Source organism: Sebastes fasciatus, chromosome 7 (genome assembly GCF_043250625.1).
Source record: "Sebastes fasciatus isolate fSebFas1 chromosome 7, fSebFas1.pri, whole genome shotgun sequence".
In the NCBI taxonomy this organism is placed as follows: domain Eukaryota; kingdom Metazoa; phylum Chordata; class Actinopteri; order Perciformes; family Sebastidae; genus Sebastes; species Sebastes fasciatus.
This window is the reverse complement of record NC_133801.1, coordinates 36481242-36494382: the sequence shown is the minus strand read 5'-3', so window position 1 is coordinate 36494382 and position 13141 is coordinate 36481242. Positions and strand designations below refer to the sequence as shown.

General features: G+C 42.6%; 1 protein-coding gene across 1 annotated transcript; it reads left to right on the top strand.

The window, feature by feature from the left end:
* Positions 1 to 4942: 4942 nt before the first annotated feature.
* On the top strand, positions 4943 to 11626 carry ywhag2 (3-monooxygenase/tryptophan 5-monooxygenase activation protein, gamma polypeptide 2). The gene is made up of 2 exons (XM_074640541.1): positions 4943 to 5211; positions 8390 to 11626. Exons 1-2 carry the CDS (start codon positions 5125 to 5127, stop codon positions 9041 to 9043), a joined length of 741 nt encoding a protein of 246 aa, XP_074496642.1. The 5' UTR covers positions 4943 to 5124; the 3' UTR covers positions 9044 to 11626.
* The last annotated feature ends 1515 nt before the right edge of the window (positions 11627 to 13141 follow it).

Sequence of the window (13141 nt, the reverse complement as noted above, 5' to 3'; positions counted from 1 at the left end):
ATTTATTAATGTATTTAGAAGCAATTACGCATTGATTGTTTGGTTTGTATCTGTTGATGTGGGTGGCAAGCTGCTGCATGTCCATGCAGGAATAAATCTAATTCATTGTATTAGCTTGTCCCTGCCACCAGGGCTGGACTGGCCATCTGGCATACCGGCCATTTTCCCGGTGTCCTTTTGGGCCGACGTATGTCTTTTTCTTTTTTTTGTGGCCCATAAAACAGGTAAATCGGCCCATTTCTTTTCCTTATTAGACACTGGGCTGGCCCAATCGCATCTTTAACACCTCCCCCTTTGTGCTCTGTGCCGGGCGGCCACAGTGAGGAGGAGAGGGAGAAAGAAGAGGGAGGGAGTGTAGAGTTTGCGGTTATGGGTTATGCAGTTATGAGCCGCCTGGCTCAACATATGTCATGAGAGATGAGCAGTGCTGGAAGTGGGCCGCTACGTAGCGGTACGCAGTATTTTACTCATTTTACTCCTTGGTGTACCGTGACATTGTCATGCGTACCGGAGCTTCTCACAAGCTGCCGGATCTCGTCTGTCCTCTCCATATCAGGTTCTGTAGGAGATTCATGATGGTGATTCATAAAGGCGCAGAGCCAGCGGATTTGCGCCGCGTGGGTTCCCGTAGTGAACGGAAGCGCCACGCTATTAATCTCGGCACGAGCTGAAGCCTGGCTGTTCACATCAGAAGAGCATTTCTCTGCTTCTTCTGATCAGAAGAAGCAGAGAAATGCCGTTTACTATTCATCTCTCTCTCTGTGTCTCTCTCTCTGTCTCTCTGTCTGTCTGTCTGTCTGTCTGTCTGTCTCTCTCTCTGTGTCTCTCTCTCTGTCTGTCTGTCTGTCTGTCTGTCTGTCTGTCTGTCTCTCTCTCTGTCTGCTTGTCTGTCTGCCAGGGCGGGGCTAAAGTGGGGGCCGGGGCTGGCACTGGCCACCCCATCAGAGTCTGAATGCGATAGGTCCGATAAGACTCAAGAAACATTAATGATGATCTAATGTATTACTGATATACTGTATGAAACCCAGCTCCAGGATTTCATTCAATATTCTCAAATTTCACATTATATATATAATAATTTCCTGAACGGCATGCCATAATATATATATATATATATATAGTCAAAGGCGTTCGTGGGATGCATGTTTTGTCAATCAGATTATTTATATCACATATAATATATCAATTATGTCATTTATAGTAGATTATCAGCATGATTTAAAAGTTTTCTGAATATGCTCTTCTGATTTATAGAATATCATTTTACAGGACAAACATTAGAAGAATTGAATGTTCAGACGAAGGCTGTGATAATTAATAAAATAATCATTTAACTAGTAATAATAATGGATCAAAATGATGTAAAATGCGTAGTTTTAAGTAATAAAACTAACATTTTCTTGAGGGAGGACCCCAAACACAATATTTCCTAGTATCTTTTATTCACTGTAGAAATTCAGACTGTGTTTCTGTATGATATTTATAACTGCTGACCTGAGAACAGTTTTATTCTTGTCGGTTTGAGAAGCTTTTTCACAACAACAAAAACAAAATCTTTTACTTTGAAACTCCTCGCTACTCTCAGGTACCTTCATTTTCCTGTTTAGCCAGAAGAGGGAGCTGTGAACAGTTGTCTCATATTGTTAGTTTGGTGAAGACTCCACACATAAACCAGGGTGAAATATTAATAATACTGTAGCACATTGATGTGCACTGAACACTGAAATTGATGCTGTGATAAACAACTGCTGTCTCTGATAAGCACGGTCTGCCCTCAGAATGCTTATTATAAAATAGCTGCACAAATCCAACCTCACCAGCAGACTCTGCCCTTTGCATCGGCCTCGAGGACAGGAAGTGCTGTGATCTCAAATTACAGTTCAGGGACGCCCTGTGAGCTGTCCTGCTAAAATGATGATGATGTCATGGTTAAAAAAAATACATCAAATGTAAAGTGTGAGAACATGAGACAAAGCCTATCCAGGATGTGACATTAAACATATCAGAATATGTCTGGCATTATGCTTTATTATAGTAAATAATCATCTATTCAGCCTTCACACCAAACTGTGCTCTACTTTAAAAAACTATTCTGGGAAAGGGAAATAAAAAAATCAATAATGAACTAAAATATGAACCATAATTGATCTAATTTGACACTCAGTGAATAGTGTTCATTGAGTTTGATGACCTGTATATTTTTTAATGTTAGAATCAAATTCTGATTAATACTTATTTAGCAGATCACAAACTCTTTGCTGCGCAGCGAAATAACACAAATTTAGACATGAATGACTCTCTTGCTTAAAACATGTTACAAACTTTCAAAACTACAAAAAAAAAATAATAAATAAAATAAAATAAAATATTCAAGTTTGTAGCTTAGCCATGAAGAAAAATCCCTGGCAGGTACAGTATAGACAAGAATTAAAGGAACAGTGTGTAACATTTCTGGGGATCTACGAAATTGAATATAATATTCATAACTATGTTTTCATTAGTTTATAATCACCTGAAGCTAAGCATCTTTGTGTTTTCGTTATCTAACAATGAGCCCTTCATATCTCCATAGGGAGCAGGTCCTCTTCACAGAGTCCTCCGTGTTGCTCCTCCATGTTTCTACAGTAGCCCAGAACGGACAAACGAGGTGAACGGCGTTACCACGGTTTTAAACTCGGCAGTTCATGTTACTGCAAACTTTATTAGTCTGTCCGTTTGGTTGAGACCAACTCTTTTGTTTTTTATGACCAGTCCAGGACCACAAGGCGTCTGACCCCGCTGGTCCAAGGGTCACTGAGGCTCACTCTCCTGGACCGTGAGGCACTCAGCAGTCTGTGAGTGCCTGCGGTCATGTTACAAGCACGTACAGTAAAAGCAACTCCCTGAGTAGTGTAGGCCCAAGGGTGTCATTTCCACTGGGAGTGGGGGGGGGGGCAATACTTTTAGGTCCTCTTTGCCAAACGTTTATGGTGCTATGGGTCCAGGAGGGTCTGATTAAACAAGTAAAATGTAAGTTCTTGAACAAGCCAGTAGGCTACACAAAACACATTTCTGTGTTAAAGGTCCAACGGTAGGATTTAGCGACTTCTAGTGGTGCGGATGCAGATTGCAACCAACTGAGTACCCCTCCGCTCACTCCTCCCTTTACAAGACTGCAGTAACATGAACCGCCAAGTGCTAAACCGTGGTAATGCTGTTCACCTCACTCCGAGGCCATCCATACCATAATAACACTACTTTAGGAACAACAGAAGTCAGACGGCGGCTGGCGGTACCACGGTTTAACACTCTGCGGCTCACGTTACTGCAGTTTCACAAACGTGTCGGAGAACTACGGTGGCCTTCAGGTAACGTCAAAACGTGAAAGTCTCTCTCTAGAGCCAGAGTTTGGTTTGTCCGTTCTGGGCTCCTGTAGAAACATGGAGGAGCAACACGGAGGACTCTGTGAAGAGGACCTGCTCACTATGGAGATATGAAGGACTCATTCTAAACTAACGAAAACACAACCATTCTTATTTTCAGGTGATTATACACTAAGGAAAACATAGTTATGAATATTGTATTCCATATCTACTTATCGATGCCCAGAAATGCTACACACTGTTCCTTTACTGAGGGAAGTGACACCTTTGTTGTCCTTACATTTTTGCATTAAATGTGTGACGGTCTCGGTTAATGTGCATTATTGAGGTTTTTTTCTGTATTCATAGTTTAAAATCCAGATTTTATTGCTAAGTCTTGTTTCATTTGATGTTACATTAATTATGCTGGTATAGCTTGATATGATGCTGGTTCAGTTCTGTGGTTGTTTTTGTTAAAGGGACTGTTTGTAAGAATCAGAATGTCTTGTTAACAGCGACACCTGTGGCCAGGTCAGCGTCCTGTTGTTCACACTTGTGCTCCCTCTACATAGACATGAACGAGCATCGCTCAACACAGTGAGGAGACACACGTCAGCTAAAAGCACAATATCACTCTATATTTCAGCTGCTTGGCAGTAATGTTAGCTGACCAGACAAAGGTCTCTCCATGAATCACTGCTGATCCTAGTGTTGGCTTTTCCTGCCTCAGCCTCCCGACCGTGGCCGGAGGGAACGGGGGAGACACCGGAGTTTTGGTCGGAGACGATAACGTTTCTCTCTGCGGAGACACGGCACGGACACGGGAAACCTCTGTTGGTCTGGGGGAGCTGCAGCAGTTATTTCTGCACAAACGTCCACTGTACATTCACTAGATATTCTCAGAGCTAAACTAACTCTTCTGCAGTGTGGAGTGAGCAGCATGCATGTGAGGTGGAGCGAAAGAGCGAGAATGAGCGCGGTGTGTGAGTGAAGGCAGGCAGAGGAGCAGAGGAGCAGAGTACAGCAGAGTCTCCGGTCCTGGAGACCAAAGCTACGGTCTCCCCCGCGTCCTCCAACCGCGGCCAACACTGTTTAACAGACGGGCTTCACTAGATACAACCAAGAGGTTTTGGTGCTTCACTGGAGTTTGTGTTGGAGTCTGAGTCTGAACAGCGTAGCTACACAAGCACGTATGGGACACCAACCCGCAATGATTTATACGTGTAAGAATTTACAAACAGTCCCTTTAAAGGCCCAGATGAAATGATTGGGTACGTGGGTTTTAGATTAGCCAATTAGCCACATGCAGGTTAGGATTAAAGATTGGGATAAAAGGTGACCCCCCTGCCCCACCAGCAGCCCTCACAGTTAGATGCTGTGTCACACCCAGACCCCCCCCCCCCATATCCAACCAGTTAGGCCTCTGGTTCCAGCATGCAGCCCCAGTAGACTCCACTTCCCACAAGGCCTTTAGCCCAGTTGCTCCCATCCATCCATCCCTACACGCCTCTGGTTCCCATGTATGGAGTGTTACATCATTGGCACAGACTCCCACCTTTCTGAGTGATGACGCAGCCGAGGGAGAGTGTGTGAGGAGGGAGGGAGGAGGAGAGGAGAGGAGAGGAGAGGGTGTCCCGTCTGTACGGAGCGCAGACAGACAGCAGGGAACAGCTGCAGCATTGGGCTCGCGTAGGATTTCACTGCATTGCGATTTCAAATATCAATCATTTTATCCCCAAAAACCCAAGTAGAGCAGCTCGACTAACTCAATATCATTTAAAACATGGTTGATCGCGAGCAGCTGGTGCAGAAAGCCAGGCTGGCTGAACAGGCTGAGAGATATGATGATATGGCAGCTGCTATGAAATCGGTAAGTCCATAAAAAAAGATCATAATTATGATGACTTGTGTGAATAATGTGTTGCTGCCTGTGCGTAAAGGCAAGTTCCGCAATCTCGACTGTGTTGGCTGTAAATCTGGGGGGTTGCACTGCTGGCTTCATGTTACTGCGCTATGATTCAGAAACAAATCCTATTTCATATATTTGATTGTCATTTCATCGACAGTTCAGCGCTTTTCTTCTCCTGAGTCGGGTCCAATGGTCCGCTCCTTTGGGCGGTGCCTTTCTGTCGGCCGAGCCGTTCAATGAAGAGATATTACAATGCAATGCACACAGGCCGAGCTTCATCTCCCGGTTAATAACAGGCTCCTATCATATAATGGCTCTGCTCTATTACATTTGCCCACCCCCCCATTATGCCTAATTTCTAAAAGCTTCTGCTGCTGCTGGGAGCCATGTGAGGTTGCTCCTGCTGCTGCCCCCTCCTCCTCCTCCTCCTCTTCCTCCACCTCCTCCTCTTCTCTTTGTCACATCAATTAAAATAATATGCATTATCAAAATCTGCTCATTTTTCAGACTAGTATCTGAGGCTTAGGGAGATCATCTGAGCATGATAGCATTATACAAATTCTCCAAACTGCTCTTTCCTCCAAACTAACGTAAGAGGAATCTCTCTAGAATATTCTTTGTCATATTGCAGTGAGTCAATATGATCACATTTGTGGGCTTTGTTTTCTCCTCTCACTTTATTCCTCCTGAATGTGCTGTTTCTGTGTCAGATTCCTCCTCCTATCATGTTGGGTTGATGATGACTCTGATGAAGATGATGAGGTTTGATGCACAGAGGATGAGCTGCCTCTCAGGGTGTTTCTCAGCTCTTATGGGCCGGTGTTGAGGACATAGCCTTTGGTCTGCTCCTCAAAAGCCCCTTAAGGAAATTCTGGAAACAGGATTCACCAGTGGGTTAAAACTGCTGTGTCACAGCAGCTCATACTGGAACCAGTAGCATCCTGGGAGTCTTAGCCGGGAGCCTGCGTGAGCTCACATCAAATCGTCATACGTGCTTTAAAGGAGGAACATTTTGTGTGATGTTCCTCAGGAGGGATGTAGTGAGTGGATCGTTTGTCATAGGGGGTTTCTGGTTGCAGGAGTTGGGATGAAGTGTGTGTGTGCAGGGAGGGATTCCTTTCCCTTTAAACAATCTGCCATGCAGCGGTGTGTAGCCTACTCTCACTCTCTTATCACGGGGAGTACCTCGCCATTACAACCAGAAATGACAAAATGACATGGAAAATGTACACGGTTTATTGTCTTTGTACCAGCCTTCTCTGCAGCTTTTCAGACTGCATGTTATGGATATGTTAGGGCTGCAACTAACCATTATTTTCTCGCTCAATCGATTACTCGTTTGTTCTTCAGAATGTCAGGAAATAGCAAAAAAAAGGCCCATCACAAGTCTTAGAATGTCTTGATTTGACCAACAGTCCAAAAACCAAAGATATTTAGTTTACGATCATCGATGATTAAGAAAACCAGAAAATGTTCACATTTTGATGCTGAAACTTGTGAATTTTTGTAATTTGTTGCCTAAAAAAAATATTCAAAATGAATGATCAATTATCAAATTAGTTGCAGGTTAATTTTCTGTCGCTCAACTAATTGATTAACCGACATGTTGGGCTTTTGAGGATCTTGGTATTTGTCATGGATTATGATTAATGTCAGTGAAGCCCTTAGAATTAGGATATTTGTGTCAGTCGGATGTATTCTCAACTATTTTTTTATATACATCAGCACAACTGTAATCCAATTGACACAGTAAGCTGTGCATTCTATTTAGAGGGATGACCTATTTGTTTCCTTAAAAAAAACGACAGTTGAGTCATTTGATTAATAGAAATCATTTGACAGTTATGTCTGTGGTTTGGTTTACGTCTCTATAGCTGGAGCCCTGCTCTTCATCCACTCAGGTTGTGTGACGTCGGCGATCCTGCGCCATCTTTGTGCTCCTCTGCCTAAACAGAAAATGAGAAATGTTAGCACATCAAGAAGGAGCTTTTCACATAATATTTGTGAAACCTATAAGCTACATATTTCCTTAAGTATGTATATTTCAGTCCCTGTGCAGTTAGTGATCTGAAAGAAGCCAACACAAGCTAGCTTTCCCAATCAAATAACCCTGAGTACCGAGGCCTTTTTATAGCAACGTGTTCTCTTTTGACAACCAGCCAACTATCAAAGTGATCCGTCAAAATCTAAAATTAACAGTCGAACTCCGTGTGATGTCACGGCGTGGCGTTTGAGACAGGTAAAAAGGTCAGTTTGAGCCAGAGAGAAGGTCACTGGGACACGTGAACCGCCTGTGCAGTGATGGTTTTCTCTTACAGTGCAGCTGCCCCAGAGTGCTCGTGGGAACATTTTAGCCATCTCCATCCAGCCCTCCTCTACTTTCCCAACCCCCCACTGCCGCCGACTATCTCCAATATTGTTTCTCACCAACTAGCAGTAGCTGTCCATGTGGCAGCTGGAGCTACTGGTGCACTAAATGAGTGGATTGGCATGGAGACTGGGAACTTCACATGACAAGTGAAATACTGTTCTCCTTCTGTGCTGTGAAGTTTACTGTTAGTCCAGAGTCTTTCACCTAGAAAGACAATCTGTCCATCATTTTCTTGATCACTTGATTTGTCGACTGGTTTGTAAAACTTAAGAAAAACGTACTTAATATTTTAAAAGTATATATTCTTGGGAATTGTCTGCCAGACAGTAGTAGAGGTATGAAAGGAAACAAGGAACAGAGAGATGCAACAAAGGTCTCTGGCCAGGCTCGATCCAGAGACGTTGCAGTTCGTGGTTGGCGTTTTAATCCTCGAGCCACAGGGGCGCCCCCAATGTGGCGCCCCCAATGTGGCGCCCCCAATGTGGCATCTTCAAATGGTCTCTTTTTTTCTGACCAATAATCTGAAACCAAAAGATGTTCAATTTACAATTATATAAAACAGAGGAAAGCAGAAAATCCTCACTTTTGAGAAGCTGGAACCAAGAAATGATTGGCATTTTTGCCAAAAATCAGTTGCCAAGGCTAGATTTTCTTGGATTATATGTTCTCGTATTCTTTTTTGTATAATGTATATGCAGTCTGGTTCTGTTAACCGAGACTTGTGCTCTGAAGCTGGTGATTAAATGGTCTATTGTCTCCTTCTTCCAGGTAACAGAGCTGAACGAGGCCCTGTCCAACGAGGAGAGGAACCTCTTGTCCGTGGCGTACAAGAACGTGGTCGGAGCCCGTCGTTCCTCCTGGAGGGTGATCTCCAGCATCGAGCAGAAGACCTCGGCCGACGGCAACGAGAAGAAGATTGAGATGGTTCGGGGCTACCGGGAGAAGATTGAGAAGGAGCTGGAGGCCGTTTGCCAGGACGTGCTCAACCTCCTGGACAACTTCCTGATAAAGAACTGCAGCGAGACGCAGCACGAGAGCAAGGTGTTCTACCTGAAGATGAAGGGCGACTACTACCGGTACCTGGCTGAGGTGGCCACGGGGGAGAAGAGGGCCACTGTGGTGGAGTCGTCGGAGAAGGCCTACAACGAGGCCCACGAGATCAGCAAGGAGCACATGCAGCCCACCCACCCCATCCGCCTGGGCTTAGCTCTCAACTACTCTGTGTTTTACTACGAGATCCAGAACGCCCCGGAGCAGGCCTGTCATCTGGCCAAGACCGCCTTCGACGACGCCATCGCCGAGCTCGACACCCTCAACGAGGACTCCTACAAAGACTCCACTCTCATCATGCAGCTGCTCCGAGACAACTTGACACTGTGGACAAGTGACCAGCAGGATGACGAGGGAGGGGAGGGCAACTAAAGAGAAACCACACTTCGAAAAAAAATATATATGAAGGGCCGGTGGATTTTGGCAGCCGCTTTTGCCGAAGATACTACCGCAGCAGCAGTTCTTTATTTTTCCATGTGTTAAAAGAAAAGAATCAAAAGAGAGGTGAGAGGGGAGGTTAAATCTTAGTTTAAATATATATATAAATATATATACAGTTGAAAGGGGCCTCCGTCGTCTTGATTTTCTCTTTGACATTTGCCGAAACCACTGATATGTCAGTCAATCAGCCTGAAGTGGTTGTTGTTGGATTGAAATGGCAGCCTCACACTGGCATAGGAACTGATCTTGTTCTGTCAAGATAAGCTGCTTAGTTAGGTTTTTGCGTGATAGAGATGCATTTGAGTCACTTGAGAGAGAGAAAATGCTTGAATGGGAATGCCTCACAAAAGTAGTTTGCATTGGTTCCAGTAGTAAGTCTATGAGAACGGGCCCTGGAAGACATTGATTTTAAAACTCACACAAAAAGAAAAGTTGAAATCCATTAATTCCCCCAAAATTGGAAAGAATAAATTAGACGGGACGGTAGGAATTGATTCCCCTCCTTACAGATTAGTCTGGCACGTCACTGGAACCATAGATTCTTCTGGTGGAGGTGAAGGTTACTAAAGGCAGAGACTTAACGATATAAAACAACAAAAAAAATACAAAAAAATACAAATAAAAGCAGCTTCAGAGTTTGTGGTTTACTCCTGTGTTTGTTTTATTAAATGCACTTGCCTACTATACTGTTTCTTCAGTGTAAGATGATGACAACAATAATATCGATTATTCAATATTGTGCATGCTGATGATGTATTTATATACAGTAGCTTGACTTTATTAACTTATACTGTGGGTGTTAAGTATTCATATGATTGAGAAAAACAGGCTTTGTCTGATGTTGATTTCTAATTTATTTTGTTTTGTTATGGTTCTTTGATTTGCTATACCAAAATGGTGATCGTAAAAATTGACCTGTAACGGGCGTTGCTATAGTGACATGCAATATGTGTATTTAATTTGTTGCTGAAAGAAAAAAAAAAAAAGAGAAAAACTCACCAGTGATCACTTAATCTTACCAGCTGGTGTTTGTCACATTGAAGTATGATTATGATATATTTTGAACAGTATTTAAGTACTTTTTTCTGTCATGCTCCAGTTTTAATAATGGTGACGTTTTCGGGCTCAATGTTTCTGTTATGAATTCACAAACATGGACCATATTTTATTTCTGACAGTATACGTTTGTTTTTATACCTTTTAGCTGTTCCTGAGTGACAAAATATCTTGAATGTGAGTCATTATGTAGCAGTTGCACAAGAACCGAAATAATAGCTATGATAATAAAAAAGAATATGACTAAATTATACATGCACCATGTCCGTGGTGGTCTAGTGTATTGTTGTATCGTCACCCATGAGAAAAGTTTTGTTTTTATGGAAAAAACATTTCATAGAAGAAACTAGTTTTGTGCCCTGAGTTCAGTACATGCTTTCTGTTTGTGCCTGTACCATTCATATTTAATACGCCTCATTTGCAAGTTAACCTTTACAGAAAAAAGGATTTATCTGCCAGTATTTTAAGTTCCTGCAAGCATGTGTGCAAGGTGTAATATTTTCCTCACTTTGACATGTGTCTGTTCTCTGTACAGCACATAGATATGAATATTCAACACCAATGCACAAATAGATTCACAGGGAAAGCATGGGCAATTCAATAGAATTGATTATTGATTAGCAAATGTGATTATCATTAACAGAACAAACTTTAGACACTAAGGAAGCTGCTTAAGAGCACAGAAAGCTGCTGAACGGATTTATATTCATAATGCTGCTACTTCTATAGATTATTACATTAATATATTCATACAGATGGCATTTTTTGGGACTTTATTTTTCCTAATATACGGCAGTTTTTCTGGACTTTTTTAAAAATCTCAGATGTGATGGCTTAAGAGAGAAACCAGAAGCCTTAAGGTCAGTCACACAACCTCGTTCACTTATGCCAATTATGTCACCGTCATGAGTCGGCCTCCGTGAGCTCACACACCGTATGTTACAGCTGCTTTCATTTATTTTTAACGTAGTATAAAGCTGATGGTCGTGAAGGCTCGCCAGACAAATAGCATGAAATCCTGATGCCAATGGGCACAGCTGCTCACACAGCTTACCAACATTAGAGTGGAGTCCAATCCTTCATTTTCATTTTGAAGTTTTGTGTTTAAAAAAAACGTGGAAACTGAATTTTTCTCACATTTTTTTGTTTGAATGTTTTTTAAAAAGCCACGTCAGGAGACTTTCACTCATTGCCAAGAATACATGCATTGTGTTCTTCTTTTAATTCTTTTATCTTTCTGTGATTTGTGTTTTTATTTTTAAGTTTTCATTATTTCGGATGTTGATCCTTGTTTCTGCTGTGACATGAAAACATACAAGAAATAAGGTGAAAAGAATCAGAAATTAGATTAAAGAAGAGCTGACCTGCTGGAAATTAGCAGACAGGGATGCAAACTGTATGCTCTGAGGAATCTTTGGTTGCCATCTGTTGCCCATTAAAGCTATTTGTTTATCGGTATTATTCTATATTTTCATTTCTTTCTGTAACATAGCCATTTGCAGTCATGCCACAAACACCACAGCTCATTTCTTTTCATTCTGTAACCTCATTTAACAGATTTCCAACATTTCTGTTGAGTTTTAGCCTGAACACTGATACAGGAAGTCAGTATGATCTCATGTAACCCCTGGTGGCTCACATAGCAGGTGTGTGTGTATGTGTGTGTGTGTGTGTGTGTGTGCATCCATATCTGGATGGTACATGCCTGCACCATTGCATGTGTTGAGTGTCTGTGTGTGAACGTATGAGATGGACTCTGTATTAGCTGCAGTGCAGAGATGCCACCAGCTCACACAACAACAGTTGTAAAAAGAGGCTCTTTTTAAGGCCACCCTGCTAATCATAGATTAGGGCATAGATCAAAGAATATTGCTTCAAGAGACAGCAGGTTTTATGATGGCAGCAGAGGAGCGCTGCAATAAAACTAAACCCTGCATCTCATGATGGACAATGGAAGGAGAATCTTCTCCTCTCGGCTTTTAGATTAACATGCAAGTCGTATTTTTTACACCTAAGCGCTGAGTTTATCTGAGTAATTCTACGTAACTGTGTGTTTCAAACAGTGATTGATAAACTGAAGTGGCAGGCTGCTGGATCGCCCCCCCTCAGACTGCAGCCTCTTGCTGCAGCTTGCTGCACTGAACCTTTCATGAGATGAAATTCTGTGCTTTGAAAGGTCCTCCTCGCCAGCCAATCGCTGACAGGCTCACTCTCCGCAGCCACCAATCCTCTTCCTGTTGCTAGGGCTATAATAAGTATCCCACTATTAGCTCGGCTCCTTGCTGCACTGCTCAGACACCTATTGCATCCTGTAAAAAGAAAAAAAAAAGCAGCTCAAAGCACACAGGAGGCATTAGGATTCAGCAGCAACCTATCTGCCAGCCTGTGTTTTAATGCACTGCTACACTTTCAGGGACATTGATGTCATCATTATCGGTAGATGTTGCTCACATTATATCCCAAAACACACCGGGGCCTACTGATGGACATGGGATTGAAAATCCAGCAGTATATTCAATTGATGGCGCTTCATGACAAATAATTCTGTCAAATTAAAGTAAAACACCCCCCCCCCCACAGAATAATGCCGTTTACGTTAAACATACATATATAATTGAACCAGTTCGTTTTATCAATATAATCTACATCCCTGGTGAATATGATGCTTTAAAGGTCACACACTAACCAGAAAAGTGTTGAGGCGTGCTTCACTTCCACTTCCACAATAACCGCTCTGTCTGTCGGGACGACGACGCACAAGAGATCATCGAGTCATCATTATGCCACACAAAGGCGAATGCCCTCTAAATCACTGGATCGAATTCCTCGTTAGCATCGGCGGACGGCCTCGCTGATGATGCCACTTTCAGCAGCGTCTTATTGAAAAGGTCCTGGTGGCGTATTAAAGAATCTATGTCTTTGATGATTAAAAATAAAGTCAGGAAGCCAGGTGTGTCTTGTAGATGAAACAGG